Source organism: Oryzias latipes, chromosome 5 (assembly GCF_002234675.1).
Source record: "Oryzias latipes chromosome 5, ASM223467v1".
Lineage (NCBI taxonomy): Eukaryota > Metazoa > Chordata > Actinopteri > Beloniformes > Adrianichthyidae > Oryzias > Oryzias latipes.
Window position 1 is genome coordinate 10,511,031 of NC_019863.2, and position 16,743 is coordinate 10,527,773.

The 16,743-nt window shown below is 39.7% G+C and overlaps 1 protein-coding gene across 1 annotated transcript; it reads left to right on the top strand.

The window, feature by feature from the left end:
- The first annotated feature begins 976 nt into the window (after positions 1-976).
- On the top strand, positions 977-15,561 carry LOC101162281 (immunoglobulin superfamily member 8). The gene is made up of 8 exons (XM_004068680.4): positions 977-1,175; positions 1,313-1,442; positions 5,930-6,310; positions 7,497-7,958; positions 10,451-10,626; positions 10,705-10,957; positions 12,202-12,648; positions 14,349-15,561. Exons 2-8 carry the CDS (start codon positions 1,400-1,402, stop codon positions 14,474-14,476), a joined length of 1,890 nt encoding a protein of 629 aa, XP_004068728.1. The 5' UTR covers positions 977-1,175; positions 1,313-1,399; the 3' UTR covers positions 14,477-15,561.
- The last annotated feature ends 1,182 nt before the right edge of the window (positions 15,562-16,743 follow it).

Consider the following 16,743-nt stretch of genomic DNA (forward strand, 5'->3'; position numbering starts at 1 on the left):
TTCATTTGTAAAGCTGCTTAAATTTGTAGAGTAAAATATGAAAAGTGGTGTTTTTTTTAATAAATCATGGAGTTTGTACTGACAAAAGGCATTTAAAACTCTTGTGTTAACTGGATTTAAGTGTCAAAACCTTGTTTTTCAGTGAAACTCATGTACGGGACTGTGTATCAGGGCTCTGGAGATCATTATTATTATTATTATTATTATTATTAACATTTAAAACCCTCACAATTACTGTACCTGCTGAGCTGATGAAGTAAAAAAGTAAAGCTACTTCATATCTTCCATTATCACAAGTTAGCCACAGCGTTGTAACAGTATTTGAATCTCTGCTGCAGAAATTTTCAAATGTTGAAACTCTATAGAAAGTCCGTTGTGAGTTGTGAACCCAAAATTAAATTCTGGCAAAAAAGATCACAGAATTTTAGCCTGGCCTGTTGACATTTTGTAAAATTAAGCTGCCATCGACATCAGTCATAATCACCTGCCGCTGTTGTAAATTTGATCTATGGCTTAATTTCAATTCTCTATTAACAGTATTTTAGTTCTATGCAGTTTTTATTATTTCAGAAAATCTATGTTTACAACAGATGATGACTTAATTTACAGTGACTGTCATTAATTTCACAATTTATTTTAATTCAGCATAAATTAGTGGAAAAAATAACAGCCGGGTTCAAGGAATGTCCATTTTTTGCGGTGCTGTGTTATTTACTTGTAAAAAAAATGTTATTTTCTGCTGAGAAATTGGATCTAGCCTAAAAAAACCCTTTCAGGTCAAATCAGAGCACTGTACTGTGGTTTGATAAATACATCTGTGTTTGCTTCCCTCTTGTGGTTTATCGTGGTATTACACTATTCTCATTTTAATTCTTGATTGGTTTAGAGGGTCAGCGTCCCTTTCGCAGCCAATGGCACCTGCTTGACCGCATCGTTGTGTTCAGCACACATGCTCCTCCCCTTTTCTGACCAACCACGCCTCCCCCACCTTCAAACGAACGCACACCCACAAACAAACAGTCGCGGTCCCCAACCCCCCTCCCTCACTGTCATGCTCTCTGGACTAGCCAGGCTCGACCGTGTTTCTCGAGGCGCTCCGATCCCGCCCAAAAACAAGAGAAAACTGGGACGCGCGGTATCGATACGTGATGGGGATGCGGTGATGCATGAATGAGGTGATTAGAAGTGCAGCTTTGCATATTTATACTCGCTCCGCCAATCAGTAGTCTGCTGGCTGAACGCTGCTGTCTCAGCCTGAACCTGCATTCATTCTCGTGTTTGTTTGTTTTTTTTTTTTCTCCTCCGGCCTCAGACGAAGCACGCGGCGGTCTGAACCATGATCGGCGGTAAACGGGGATCTGTCTGAGACTGAGTCCGCGTGGAGGCGAGGAGGACGGAGATGGCTCAGATGAAGACGGCGATCTTGCTGCTCGTGCACTGGGGTGAGTTCATCAGCGACTGCGACTCGCCATCTGTCACGAGCTTGGTTGTAGCTCGTTTATTTAAGTTTCTACAATAGTAAGCCTTTTTTATTCTTTATTTTGTATTACCTATTGTAATAACACGTTCTTAAGGATGATTTATTTTTATTTCACGTTGTTAAATCGCACTGAATATAGATTTAATCGTTTTCCATAAATTTAAGCATTATGCTACAAGTGCCAGCGTGACGTTCAGGTAAACTCGAAAAAACGAACTTTATCACGCGCAACCGAGGTTAGATACTTATATTAATAGTTGAAACAGCTTAAGTTTTTTTATTAAGTGTTTCTAACATTTCCCCTTCTAATATCAGGATTACTTATTATTCTTTTTTAAATACAATACGTTTTGTTGCAATAATGTAATACAAAAGTACTGACTAAAATGGATCTTATGCTAATCATTTGGATTATGACATGAATGACATTCAGAGCTACATTTTGAAGCCAGAGCTGGGTGGGATCTTGTTTCGGGACAGAAATGGATCAGCCAGAAATCCAGCATTCATTGGTGCATGTGTGTAGAAGCGGACTCCCCCCTCGTTGTGTCTAATCCAGACAGTATTGAGCAGGGTGTCCCCCCAGCCAAGCCCAATGTTAATTAGGACTTGATCCGCTTAAGCTTCCCACTAGTCTCCCATGTCATCACGGTGGTGCTGTCATCGGGCCTGTGGGAAACCTCCAATGGTCTCACAACTTTCTCACTCTCTCAACACAAACAAACACACACTGGGATTGTGAAACAGTCCCGTCTCGTAAATCTTGCTGTGCAGGTCAGTTATTGTTGCTGTGAGGTCACTGTGAATGTTTTTGCCTAATTGTTTTTAATATTTGGGTTTTCCGCTTAGTGGATCTTTTGTTTAAGCACTGAAAATGTCTCTCAGAGGCCCCATGTGCTGCTGTAACAGTTTAGCAGAAAGCTAATTTATTCCATTCTGAATGATAACAAAAGCCTTGTTGCTTCTGATTATATTTTATGTATAAAGGCCTGTTCACACCGGGACGAATTTCGCCGGCGATTTTCGCCGACGTTTAACGCCTCGTGACTAAACAAAGGGCACCAATGTGAGTGTGCACACCGAGGCGAAAAAACGCCAAGCGCCAAAGCGTCAAAAAAAAAAAAACCGCCTCGGGTTCGTTTTTTTTTTTTCGACGCGTCGCGTCGAAATCTATTCGACCAATGAGAATGGCGCTTTTGCACACGTGTCTGGAGCTTCTGAAGTTACAGTAAAACACAACTTGGGGGCGCTCAAACACAAAACTGCCTTGCTGAGCACACATACCAGCGAAGAAGATAGACGCCAAGTAGCGTCTACACTGCCGCAAAGAAATAATGACGGACATTCTAAAATATCCCCTTACCAAGCACCAGTTGGAGCTACTGATGCTTGAAATATTCATGTTTTCTTTGTATGATTCTGACAAGCGCGTAAATACTTGCTCTCTTCTTCTGAGGGAAAAGCGACTTTAAGAATCGTAAAACAACAATATAAATACAAAAATAAAATAAAAGACAAAAAACATTAGACGGACAGACAGATAGATGGACAAATTGAGAGACATTATAAAAAAAGGTGAATGCAGCTTCAACAGGGTGCAAACCTGTGGCTGTCCCAAGCCCGGTAAATAGCAGACTTATGATGATGCCACCATGGTTTTCTAAGCATTTTAGGAGCTTGGTTGGATATTAAACCCCAAACCTATTCTACATGCACCCCCCCATAGGGCTGGATAAATCTGGACCTGCCTTTCCTGCACACTTTTAAGTGTTTTTTTCTCTTTCTCTCTAAATAAAACTTCTGAAATAAACCTGACTAAAACTGTTTCCTTCTCTGTTTCTGTTCCATTTACAGCTCTGAAAATATTTTAGTCTGATCCCCTCAATATTAAAACGCTGTTCTGTCTTTTCTTGAAAAAGAAAAAACAGCACATCTGTTCTGTAGAAACCTCTGAAGGAAAGAAAAATAATCAAATTTGCATCATTGAGATCAGGATTTGCTAGTTAACAATCTTATGTTGCCACATTTTAATTTAAAAATTTATTTGGCTCTTTTTTATTCAATTTAAATCTCACAGACAGTGGTGGACTAAATTGTTGGTAGGTACCCCTCAGTTAAAGAAAGAAAGTCCACAATGCTCACTGAAATGACTTGAAATGTTCAAAAGTAACAATAAAGTAAAATTTATTAAAAATTCAATAATCAAAAACAGCCATTACCTTTGAGTTGTTGATTAACAGAATTATTTAAAAAAACAAAAGGAGAGAATTGTCCCAGGACTTTAGAAACAAAATTATAGACAAACATCGTAAAGGTAAAGGCTATAAAACCATCTCAAGCAGCTTGACGTTCCTGCGATGACAGTGGCACATATTATTCAGAAGTTTAAGACCCACGGGACAGTAGCCAACCTCCCTAGACGTGACCGAAAGAGGAAAATTGATGACAAATTGAGGAGACGGATAGTTGGAACTGTATCCAAAGAGCCCAGAACAAACTCCAAAGACATTAAAGGTGAACTCCTAGATCAAGGTACATCAGTGTCAGATCGCACCATTTGTCGTTGTTTGAGCCAGAGTGGACTTCATGGGAGACGACCAAGGAGGACACCACTGTTGAAAGGAAATCAGAAAAAAGCCAGACTGGAATTTGCAAAAATGCATGTTGACAAGCCACAAAGCTTCTGGAAAAATGTCCTTTGGACAGATGAGACAAAACTGGAGCTTTTGGGTAAGGCACATCAACTCTATGTTTGTAGACTCAAAAATGAAGCATACAACCAAAATAACACTGTCCCTACTGTGAAACATGGAGGAGGCTCAGTTCTGTTTTGGGGCTGCTTTGCTGCATCTGGGACAGGGTGTCTTGAAGTTATAGCAAGGTAAAATGAAATCTCAAGATTCTGGATAGAAATGTGCTGCCTAGTGTCAGAAAGCTTGGTCTCAGTTACAGGTCATGGGTCTTCCAACGGGACAACCATCCAAAACACACAGCCAAAAAACCCCAAGAATGGCTCAGAAAAAAGCGTTGGACTATTCTGAAGTGGCCTTCAATGAGCCCAGATCTGAATCCCATTGAACATCTGTAGAAGGAGCTGAAACATGCTATTTGGAGAAGACACCCGTCAAACCTGAGACAACTGGAGCAGTTGCTCATGAGGAGTGGGCCAAAATACCTGTGGACAGGTGCAGAAGGTTCATTGACAAATACAGAAACCGTTTAATTTCAGCGATTGCCTCAAAAGGTTGTGCAACAAAATATTAAGTTATGGGTACCATCATTTTTGTCCAGCCCTATTTCATTAGTTTGTTTTTTGAAATAATTCTGTTAATCAACAACTCAAAAGTAATGGCTGATTTTGATTGTTTAATTTTCAATAAATTTTACTTTATTGTTACTTTTGAACGTTTCAAGTCATTTCAGTGAGCATTGTGGACTCTCTTTCTGTAACTGAGGGGTACCAACAATTTTGTCCACCACTGTTAGTTATTCTGCAAGTCTTTAGGAGTCAAAATAACAATGACAAGAAGAATTATTTCATTTAATTTTGGTATTTGCAAATATTTGGAACATTTAGTTCTAATGAATTTACAAAAAACCCCTGAGATTTTTAAAGGTTAAAATCTCAATCTCATTAAATTAGTAGGGTACACAATGTGCCTGACAGTCTCTATGAACCTGGTTTGTGTTTTTTTGACATTGTGTAGTTTTTTTTTTTCTGATAGAACACACTGCAGAAAATACAGACTTCTCTTTGCCCCGTCTACCTTCAACACTTAGTCATTTGGATCGATTTCTTTCTGACAACAAGCCAGTAGGAGCCACAAAGTGAACCTTTAGAAAAAGAAGACACTCATTTTGTATTCATGTTTTTTTATTATAATAATTATGAATAATTTATTGTTTTTTTGGCGTTAATAAATCATAAACATGAACTGTTTAAAAAAAAAATTAAAAAATTAAAAATTAGAAAGTTAAACTATTACTTTGACCGAGGTTCACATGGCTTCCTTTCAAAATAAAAGCATGATCTCAATGGAGTAAATGCGGTAGTGTGATGTCAGCATGGATACAATGAAATAAATTAAATATATAAATAAAATATACCAATTTTTTTTGTTGTTGATGCATCTCAGCCAGAAATTTGTAAATTGTTCTTACTGACCTCAAATTAATTTTTTGTGGTCCACCTAAAAACTTGTCAAAATGTGACAATCTGACTCTTTTGTTTCACTTGATGAGTCTAAAAAAAACGTGTTTTTTTTTTTTCGATTAAAGTATTTTCTTTTCTTTTTTGTTCAGCCACATGTAGCTCCGCAGCCGCAGGTTGCAAATCTTGTAGGATTTGAGTGGTGTCTCTTCACTACAGCTGTTTAATGTGATGATTCTCTGTTAATCGTTCTTCAGCTCACAGCATTGATCTGCCCATCTCTTTGTGTTTTCTCTCAGTGCTCCAGAGCGCCGTGGGCCGCGACGTGACCCTTCCGTCTGGACCCCTATTCCGCGTTGCTGGGTTCCCTCTTGCGCTACCCTGCACCGTGTCGGGGTTTGAAGGGTCACGCACCCAGGAGTTTGAGTGGTTCCTTTACAGAGACAACGCCGGCGGGAGGCAGATGGGAGTGGTGTCCACCAGGGACAAAGGCTTTCCTTATGCGCCGTTCCAGAGCCGGGTCAGGAACGGGGAGGTGAGGGTGGAGAGGGACTCGGGGGACAAGGTCCGACTGGTGATCCAGAGGCTCCGGGCTGAAGACCAGGGCAAGTATGAGTGCTACACCCCGAGCACGGACAGCACCTACCAGGGAAACTACAGCGCAACAATAGCTGTAAAAGGTATGATCCTTCAAAGTAAAACTCTCTATGAATGAAAAAATATTGATCCCATGTCAAACTGTTTTATTTAGAGCAGATCAGTAATAAAATATTTAAATGTCTTTTTAAAAAAAATGTATTTTTGAGATAAATATTTGCAGCAACAAACTATTTTGGAGTTCAGAATTTCTCAGGGAAAAATATAAACTGGTACTTGATTGAAATGTTTTCTCATAACTATTTGTCCCAAAATTTACCGTAAAGGTATATAAAACAAAAAAGACAAGCTCTTTCAGCAATGGTCTAAGACTTTTAACGCTAAACAAGCGTTTCTTACTGATGAAAACCCAGCTAGAACCGCAAAATCCCACAACTGTTGAGAAAAATACACTTTATTAATGTTTTTGTGGCCATTAAGCCATTCATTTTGTTATTTATATAACAATTTTAACTTTTTTTGCTTTTGATAGAAGCACAAACATGGCCCTTTCAAATTAAATACACCTTGTTATGATAAAGATATGTGCTTTAAGCTTTTTCAAATAATAAAGCACTTTCCCAGAAGATTAAACCTTCTGCCATAACTTTGCTCAGTTATCTGACATGGTAAAAATCTCAACATACATAACAAAACGTTTTTTACTAAATGAATATTACCTCAAACGTTATTTAATTAAACTTCGAGTAATTCCCTTTAAGCCAAAGGGCCAAAAATGAGTGAATAATATAAAAAGAGAGAAGAGTAAAACTCCTTTATCTTTGAGACTGTTGGCATCGTACAAAACTTTCATAGACATTATGTTTAGTTCAGATGAGGGGAAATCCTTTTTATAAAAATAAATTTCCTGTTCCTGTTGTTCTTGTTGGACTGATGTGCTTAGGTTGTCTAATATAGTTCAGATAGTTTCCACCATAAATTTCTATTTTTTTTTTGTTGTGGTTGAAAAAATTGGTGCTACGCTTGCAACATTTTGGGTGTTAGTTTAGCTCCCGAGCATCATAAAACCTTTAAATCTTTGCTTTTTTAGCTTTTTTTATCCTGGTTAAAAGCTTGAACCATAAAAAATGACTTGATAACTTTTGCTTTAGAGCTCTAAACATAAAAAAGCCACAGCCGAGGAAAAATAAAGAGAAAAATAACAGTTTTCTTCTCCTGTCTGTCTCCTGCCTGTTTGCTGTGATGGAACTCGCCGTGTTTCGTCTGCAGTGATTCCCGACACCCTCCAGATTAGCTACACCCGCTCCCTCACAGGCCAGGCTGTGCCCGAGGGGGCGGAGCTGACCCTCACCTGCTCGGCCAACATCCAATCGGAGCAGCTCACGCATCTCTCCATCACCTTTGGAAAGAGGGGAGGAGGGGAGGGCTCGAGCGGCGCCGCTGGAGGGGAGGTCAGCACCACCAGGGAGATCATCTCCATCGATAAGCTCCTGGGGGTGGTGCCCGGGGGCTCCTACAAGAAACGCTACGACGATGGGGAGATCCGGCTGGAGAAGCGGAACGGGGAGAGCGGGCAGGGCGTGTACGTGATGAGCATGGGGGCGGTGAGGCCCGAGGACAGCGGCTCCTACTTCTGCGAGGCCTCTCAGTGGATCCGGGATCCTGATCGGTCGTGGCAGAAGATCGCCCAGAGGACGCTGGACATCGGGAATTTGACCGTCCAACAGTTAGGTCAGTGTAAGAGAGAAAGTGTGTCACTGAGGCAAGAGCGACTGTCACAACAAGCACAGTGAACAAGAGCGGATTGTTTTCATGTGGGGGAGGGGGGTTTGTATAGTAAAAGGCTACGATACTCAAGTTTAGATCAATGATAATCCATCATTTTCAGAGTTTTATTAAGATCACTCAAATGCATTTTAAACAAGCTGGATTTCCATTTTTTATATTCTAAAAATAATGACCCAAAAAGACTACTTTGCAGAATAAAAGTACAAAAAGGGATCCGGTTTAGCTTAACAAGCTCATGAGAGCACTAAACTGCTCTCTTTATAATTTGATTGCTTTCTGTCTCACAAATGAAACATGAAATAAATGTGGCACAGACCTCAGTCCAAAAAAAAAAGTATTAAAATAGCATAAAATCTAAGGAGCAGATGTACAAACTTTACTTTTTCTTGAAAGTATTTGGACCTGAAATAAACTTTGTGCAAATGAGATTTGACTTGAAGAGAGAAAACAAGATCTGTGGTTATTTTAAACTTTCCTGTAAAACCTTAGGGAATACACCAAGATCTTTTTTGGTCTACTTCAAAGTTTGTCAAAATAGTTTGCCAAACCTTCATTTTTTTTAGGAAGTGCCTCAAAAATAAACTCAAATATGCATCAGCTTCTGATGTGCAAAAGCATGTTGCTATGGAGTTATTATCTTCACACAGACCACCACTTTATATCAACTTTTGTGCTGCATAAAACCAACGTAGCAGTTGTCGTCGTCTGCATGATGATCCTGCAAGTTCATTGACACGTGAGAAAACATTTGCATTTCATTTGCTTTCTGCAGACCACACACCCTCATATATTTTTAGACAAACACATAGAAGAGGGTAAAGCACGCGCTTAACATGTTTTTTTAATCGAAATGGCAGAATTCTTGAGTTTAGTAGTGAAGAATTGTATCTGTTAGGTTATTTTTCTACCTGTAATCTGACATTTTCTTGTTAGTTTTAATCTGTTGTTTTAATGTGAAGAACTGATTTGCTAAAAATGCAAATGTAAAAAGATTGGACTGATCTGACTGTAAAAAGATCAGATAAAGATAAAGATTTGACTGCCTCAAATTCTGTCAGATTGTTGTTGGAAGATGCCATAAACCTTTTTGAAACATATAGAAAAAAAGAGGTGAGACATTTCAGGACCCACTCTGATGAAAAAGGTGCTTTTTCAGCATGTTCTTCTTCTGATTATGAAAGACATTATATAAAGAAACTTATGCTTAAAACTGCATTTCTGAGTATAATTTTCGTTGTAAATCCGAAGCAGATGCAAAAATGCCATTTGAAAATGTTTGTAGCAGTGTCATAGAAAATACAATTGACAGGTCACAAGCTCCCTGCTCTGCTCCATTCTGATGCATTCACTTGCAAACATGTACGTCTTTGTTATACAATTTACATCTGATCTAGTTTGATGTTAGTCTCTTAAAAACTTCCTCTTCTCAGAACGTCAGAAAAGTTAAATGTTTAGTTCCAGCTGCATGATGAATCCACAGCATCGCTTGGGGCCTTTCTGTAGATCTAACGGATTAAATGATCTTTTCTTCCACTTTGGGCTCTGAGCTCCTGCAGGAATTACTATCAGAAGTATGTGTCCGTACTCTTTAAACTGTGACTTCTTTTCAAACGCTACCTTGAACAGGCTGGAAGGAAAGGTTAACTCTGTGCACATGTCATCAGTGCGCACATGCTCACTGTAAGGTTTTGTCAGAGCGTAGGTTTTGAGCGTTTGTGGCTCGTTGCTGTTTGGTATTTTCTCAGTTTATGCAAACACACAGCAGCAGCTATGAGGTTTTTATTTTTTCCATTGTTATATATTTTTTTAAGCTAAGAAATTGAGGCCGAACATGAAGCGTTTATCGTTTCACTTGTGTGCATTGTTTTAACAGACCACCACTGAGGAGCCCCATTCTACATGATGGCCTGCCTCCCCTTGGTGTGTGGTTTTGTGATGAGTCTTTGCACACACATCTGTGCTAGTGTTTTACCACTGCCTTCCCACACAGGCTAAAAATAATGTTGTTGAGTTTGCAGAACCAGATTATTTTTGTGTTTTTGGGTGAAACTGACACTTCAGAAAATGCAGATTTGTTAAATAGATGTTTTTAATATCAGAAGTTTTTTTTCTTTTACATGTGTCAGGCTGTATTTTAAAGACAAATTTGCATAATTTGCAGTGATTTAAGAGGAAACCTTAAAGCTTTTAGAGTTAGCAGTCACTCTGGTAAAATGCTTTTTGCATGGGTGCACAGTTTTAAGGAAAGATCCATTTTCACTTAGACGCCAAATGAATGATTTACTAGAAAAGGCACTCTTGACATCCCAGAAGAACCACTTGCACTTATTGCTCATGACTTTAACTGCCACCGTCTGTCTGCCTGTGGCTTTTCACTCGAAGGACTCTCTGGTTCTCAGCATCTTCTAAAGCCTTCTTTTGTTCTTTTTCTGCAGCCGAGACCCTGAGTGTAACATCTCCCAGAGGGGAGGTGACCCTCCAGGTTGGCTCCCGTCTGATCTTGACCTGCGAGGTTCTGGGGCTGCCCCCAGAGGTAAATTCAGGGCTGCTGGTTCAGTGGATGAGAAGAGGATCTGTGAGTGGCGATGCAGTCAGTAGTGGAGGTGTTGAGGTACGGCTAATCCTTTTGTCTACACATTCACCAATTCCGAGAATTGACCCACAAAGTGACACCCCACTTCCTGTTCAGGTTGAGGTGGCCCGCATGAGCCCGGATGGCATTGTGAGCTGGGGAGACGACAGCAGCAGAGCTGACGATGGCTCCATGGAGAAAGTATCAGAGGGGAAGTTCTCCCTGAAGCTGTTCTCAGCCAGGCCTGCCGACTCCGGCGTGTACCGCTGTGTGGTCAGTGTGTACGCTGGCAGGAAACATCCGGCCCTCTCCACACCCGCAACCATCACCCAGAGGTCAGAGGGGGTCACTGTCAACCTGAAGACCAAAGGTGAGTCTCAAAATCTAGATTACCCATGAGCCTCATTACGCACTGGGACCAGCTGGTTAAATTGTGATCTTTACAGTCGTTGTTAGTCTTTTCTTATTGAACTGAAGCGGTGTGGTCCAGAATCTTTAGCTAACACACACATATATTTTAGGAGCTAAACTTTTTCATTGGTATATTATAATAGTTTTGCCTTCAGAACTGTCTCAATCCTTGGTACCATTGATTCAACAATGTCCTAGAAAAATTCCATATTGACATGATAGCATCACACAGTTGCTGCAGATTTGTCGGCTGCACATCCATGATGCCGATCTCCTGCTCACATCCCAAAGGTTCTCTATTGGGTTGAGATCTGGTGACTGTGGAGGTCATTTGAGTGCAGTGAACTCATTGTCATATTCAAGACACCAGTCTGAGATGATTCCAACTGCTGGGAGATAGCCATCAGAAGATGGTACACTGTGGTCATGAAGGGATGGACATGGTCAGCAACAATAAAGGGCCCAAAGTATGCTAAAAAATATCCCCCACACACCATTGTACCACCCCCAGCAGCCTGAACCGTTGATTCAAAGCAGGATGGATCCATGATTTTATGTTGTTGATGCCAAATTCTGACCCTTAATATTGCAGCAGAAATGGAGACTAATCAGACCAGACAACGTTTTTCCAATCTTCTGTTGTACAATTGTGATGAATCTGTGTGAATTGTAGCTTCAGTTTCCTGTTCCTTGCTGACAGAAGTGGCTTCTGCTGCTGTAGTCAATGTGTCTCTAGGTTAGATGTGTTGTGCATTCAGAGATGCTCTTCTGCAAACCAGAGTTGTAACCAGTGGTTATTTGAGTTCCTGTTGCGTTTCTATCTGCTGGAACCATTCTGACCATTCTCCTTGACCTCTGACATCAGCAACTATTCGTACACCTACAACGGTGTAGTTATTTGCAGTGAGATTTCCTAAAAAAACGTTTCAATGAAACTGTTGCTTGTTAACATTTTAGCGCGCTACAATTAGCTTGTTGTGCTAAAAACCCACTGACATGCCTCTAAATTTGTAATAAATGTTTCTGAAATTGGAGTCAATAATATAATTTTTGTAAAATAGTTATAACTTTTTTTTTTGGTGCAAGTCAAAAGTTGTCTTTTATCCACATTGACTACACTTTTAAAAGATGTAAACAGTAAAAAATAATAATTTTCACTGTAACCTATATCATTGATTGATTTAATTTGCCGTCTTTTCCCAGACATTCTGATTTCAGCTGTGGCTCAGATTCCTCAGGGCCCTCTACTCAAGCGGGGCAGCACCATCACTTTAGTCTGCAACACCACCATCAAAACCACAGGTTCTGCCCCCCAGGCTCTGATCCAGTGGTTCCGGAGACCGATCCCCAAACCAGGTCCGGTTGAATCGCAAAACAGTCTACCGGAACCTGCGGATGTGGAAAGACCTACACTGATGGCTGCTCTCATGTACAACGGTGTGGCAAAAATCTACATCAACAGCAGTGAAATTAGCATCGACCGCCTGTCAGCCGTCACCTACAGACTGAGGATCCACATGGCGACGATGGAAGACCAGGGTGTGTACTCGTGCCATGCTGAAGCATGGGGGCAGGACCCACATGGAGCCTGGTACAGCACTGGGGCCAAAGCAGAGTCAAACGCAGTGACTGTTTACCTGTACGCAAGAGGTAAGAGCCCCCCCATGACAGGTTACTCAAATGGAAACTTGCAAACATTCAACATGCAAATTGTTTTCAAAACAATCCTGTGGGTGTCTCAAACCTGTCCCAAACAATTCTCTATTTAGTTTCTGTGAGTCAGAATGTGATTGAAGCATGCATGCTGTGCGAACAGTGATTACGTCCAAAAGTCACTACAAATTCACATTAGGGGTCCAATTGGGGCTTCACACACAAACCAAAATGATCCTTTACCTGTATCCGCACATTTGTAGTTTTATTTGAGCAAACCACAGCAGGGTGCAGTTCTATTGATGTTTTTTGGGGTTAAAAGAGCATTTGGTTCTCATCAAAGGTATTCTAGCTCTGAGGATCAAAGCTGGGGATTAAAGAAGGGTCAAACTTTCAACCTTTGGTTCCAGGTTGGATGACAGCCAGTGTAAATTTTAATTATTTACTCTTAACCTCGACCTACAACACATTCTTATCTTGATCTACTCAGTCACACTTGTCACTGATTAAACTTTAAATAGCAGTATGTAGGACACAGTAATTAAATATCATTGAAACACACCTTATGAAAGGGCTTTTGAGTTTAATTAATGTGAATATTAGCCCAACAGAGGTGCAGCCTTATTTTTAGGCATGTTTTCTAGATCAGTGCAGTCAAAATAACAAAATATAAAATACAGAGTAGGATCATGGAATGTTTGTGCACAGAAAACTTCACACATGATTATACTAGCGTGGAAGCACATTTTTTTAAGAATTTTTTTTTTTTTTAATAAAAACTCTTTAACTTAAGGTAAACATAAGATCCATTCCAATCATCTTTTTATCTAATTTCAAAGCGTTCTCAGTGGTCCTCAAGTTCTGATGATGATTTCTAGCCAAAATTTAAAAACCTGTGTTGTTTTCTTGGACATAGTTTCTGCAGAGCAGCAAGAGTTCATTAGAAATTCACCTCTGAGTTGTGGGCGGGACCGTTGGCGTGAAGCAACCCTACCCCCCTTCCCCTCGCCGTTGCTGAGAGCTTTCTATTTAGACACTCTCTCCCGCTAGCTTACAGCTCCTCACACCCCCAACCTAACATTACCGTTGCAACAAGAATGGCGTGACATTTTGGAGCCATCCAGCTGTACAGTTTTGATCCAGAGACCAGCTCAGACGGGGAAAACAAAGATGTGAATGGATCTATTAGTCTGCATAAGAATGGAGGGAAGCAGGGACTTTGTGGCCCACTCTGTGTATTTTCTACGTCACAAAAAAGGTTTTTTTCAAACAGAATTTCTTCGTTCGTTCCTGATTCACAACAATTTCAATAATGATATACGCAGAAATGCAATTTTAAGATTATTATTTTTTTCATATATGTCCTCTATCATTAGAAAAATGCCCAAAAACATGTTAAAACACCAAAAACATATATTTTTTTTATTGGAGTGTGTCTGTAAGGATTTAAAGCAGGGTTAGTAAAGCTTGACATATAAAATTCCTTTTGAAAAAACTAATATTTGTCTTTTGAACTAAGCCGAATCCATAGTTTTGTAGAGTGAGTCTTGCCAAATTATTTTCTTCATGCATGAACACAAAAAACCCTTTAGTAGGTCATGATCGGGAACAGAAAAACAGCATCATAAAACAAAGAACGTGATTAAAAATAAAATTTTTTATTCAAAATGTCTTTTTTATCTCTCTTTTTCTTTCAGCTGCCGACCTCCTCCTCATCCCTCTGGTGGTGGGAGTCTCGTCCGCATTATTCATCTGCATCCTCATCATCAGCACCGTGACCTGCTGCTTCATGAACCGTCTGGCCAAACAGCGTGGTCGCAAATAGAGGGTTCTCACCGTTTCCTCCTGGCTGTCTGGGAGCTGATGGGTCATTGAGAAGGCAGAAAGGACTTTAACATCATAGACGTTTTCTGACTTACAGTCTTACAAATAATGCCAAAAAATGAATTCTCTTGTATTTTTATATGCAAACGTTACAGTTTGATGATGCACCATCAGGCATTCAAGCCTAGATTCTTTATAGCAACGCTATATACACTTTCTATGGACTCTATATGTAAAGAACGAGGAAAGTGGTTGACAAAAAAGCTTCAATTTGTGTAGTTTCTGCAGTTTGTGTCAAGTCTGTACTTCTCTCTGTAAGTCCCTCTAAAGTTTACTTGATGATGTATGTGGATCATAATTTAAAATGCAAAAATGTTCCGTTTTATTATTGAAAAATGTTAAACTTTTTCATTTCCCCCTCCCAAAATAATCCAACAATGTGCACGTTTGAGTATGATTAAACCACTGATGCTGACTGTCACATGAATGCTGACTGGATCACTTTAGCCTCCAGGACCCCAACACCAGCCAGTCCAACCCATGGAGTCCAGCTCTGTTTTCACATTTAGCACTTAAACAATAGTTTAAAAAAAAATCCTACTGGGACAAAAGGCTGTGGTTTCATTAAAAGTTATCATCTTCTGGCTAATCTTATTTTTTTTCTTCATATTTATATTTGTGAGATTTCTTGTTTCCTGAGTGTGGTTTTAAAGCTACAATGTGAAAAAAAAGTGTTTTCTGAACAAAGTATAACGATTGTTTTGCTTAAAGCGTGCAGTCCTCAGGCATGAGGACTTCCTGAGAAGCACAGCCATATGACTGTTCGGTTAATAAAGCCTGTTGATTCTTTTCCCTGCTGTGGTCATGTGATCGAAGCCTCTCATTCAGGCTTGTTAGCCCACAGAATTTTGTTACTGCTCACTGAAAAAAAAACTCACTTTTGGAAGTAACTTTTTGGTCAATCAAGGTTACAGTCTGTTTTTATTTTTTGTCCTGGAAGCAAAAATCCCATCCTGTCTGACTGCTGCTCCCTCATAATAGATGTTCACAGGCACATGAGGAATAAAATTACAGCCTGCTTCCTGAGCTCCTGTGTTTCAGATTCAACTTGATCTGGTTCCTCCCACGGTTTGACCACACATGCACACAAAAACGCTGCAACGTGCCATTTGAGCGTTATTTCACATGTGGGGGGTGGGGGGTATGTTCGTGTTCATTTATAATCCCTATTTATGGCTACAGTGTATTTTGCCTCCCTCCCCCCACACTCGCACGGCTTACATATAATTCACTTCAATCTCTGTCTATGAGAATTGCATTACCGTCAGCTGCAGACGGTGCTGCACACGTTTATGGGATGTTTTTGTGGGAAACCCTTTTACAAAGGTCTTTTGTTTGGATTGTTTCTTTATTGTTCGCTGAAATGTACAGTGTTTGTTTTTCTTTCACTTTTCATGGTGCTTTTAAAAACCTGCCAGCTTGTAAAATAAAATAAACCACTCTGGATTTTTAATGTTACCTTCCTTTTTCTTTGCCCTTTTTTCCTGTTTTCATGAAAACTATATCTGCCTAGTAGTATTTACAGGACATACCAATGGATTTATTTAAGACAATGCAGCTGCAATATTTGAGGAGGAAAATAAGTCATTTGCCAATAACTAGTATTTTTCTTTATTTAGATCAGGCATGTCCAAAGTCCAGCCCCATGGATCAAATGCAGACTGTGTTAAAATATCCAGGTTCCTGTCATCAAATCAATACTAATATGCGGCCCCCAGTGCTTTCTCAGAACTGTGGGTACTCATTTCTTGATTGTGATTGGCTAAATTATAATTGGTTATGATGCCGGATAATTGACCTTCAGAGCCTTAAGGGCCAAAAGAGAATAACAGCTTTATTTGTTTCTGCAATCAAAGCCACTTGTGTTATTTTCCTGTTTACATGAGTTACATTTATAGGTTTACAGTGGGGATGTAATTGTAAGTAACATGTAGTGTTTCCATATGGACTTTTTTTCTATTCAAATATATTCATATTCAAATATGAATTTCAGAAGTATTTCTGTTTTATGTGAGGAAATATTATGTCTCCCATTGCGATACAGCACGCCGATTTAGTGGTTGACCTCACTAAATCTGGCCCTCTTTGCAAAAGGTTTGGACACCTTTGATTTAAATCGTTTAGATCATTACAAAAATTCTTTTTTGTACCAGTTTCATAAAAAATGTTATATTTAAAATAAATTCATTTATTTAATTTACCAAGCCG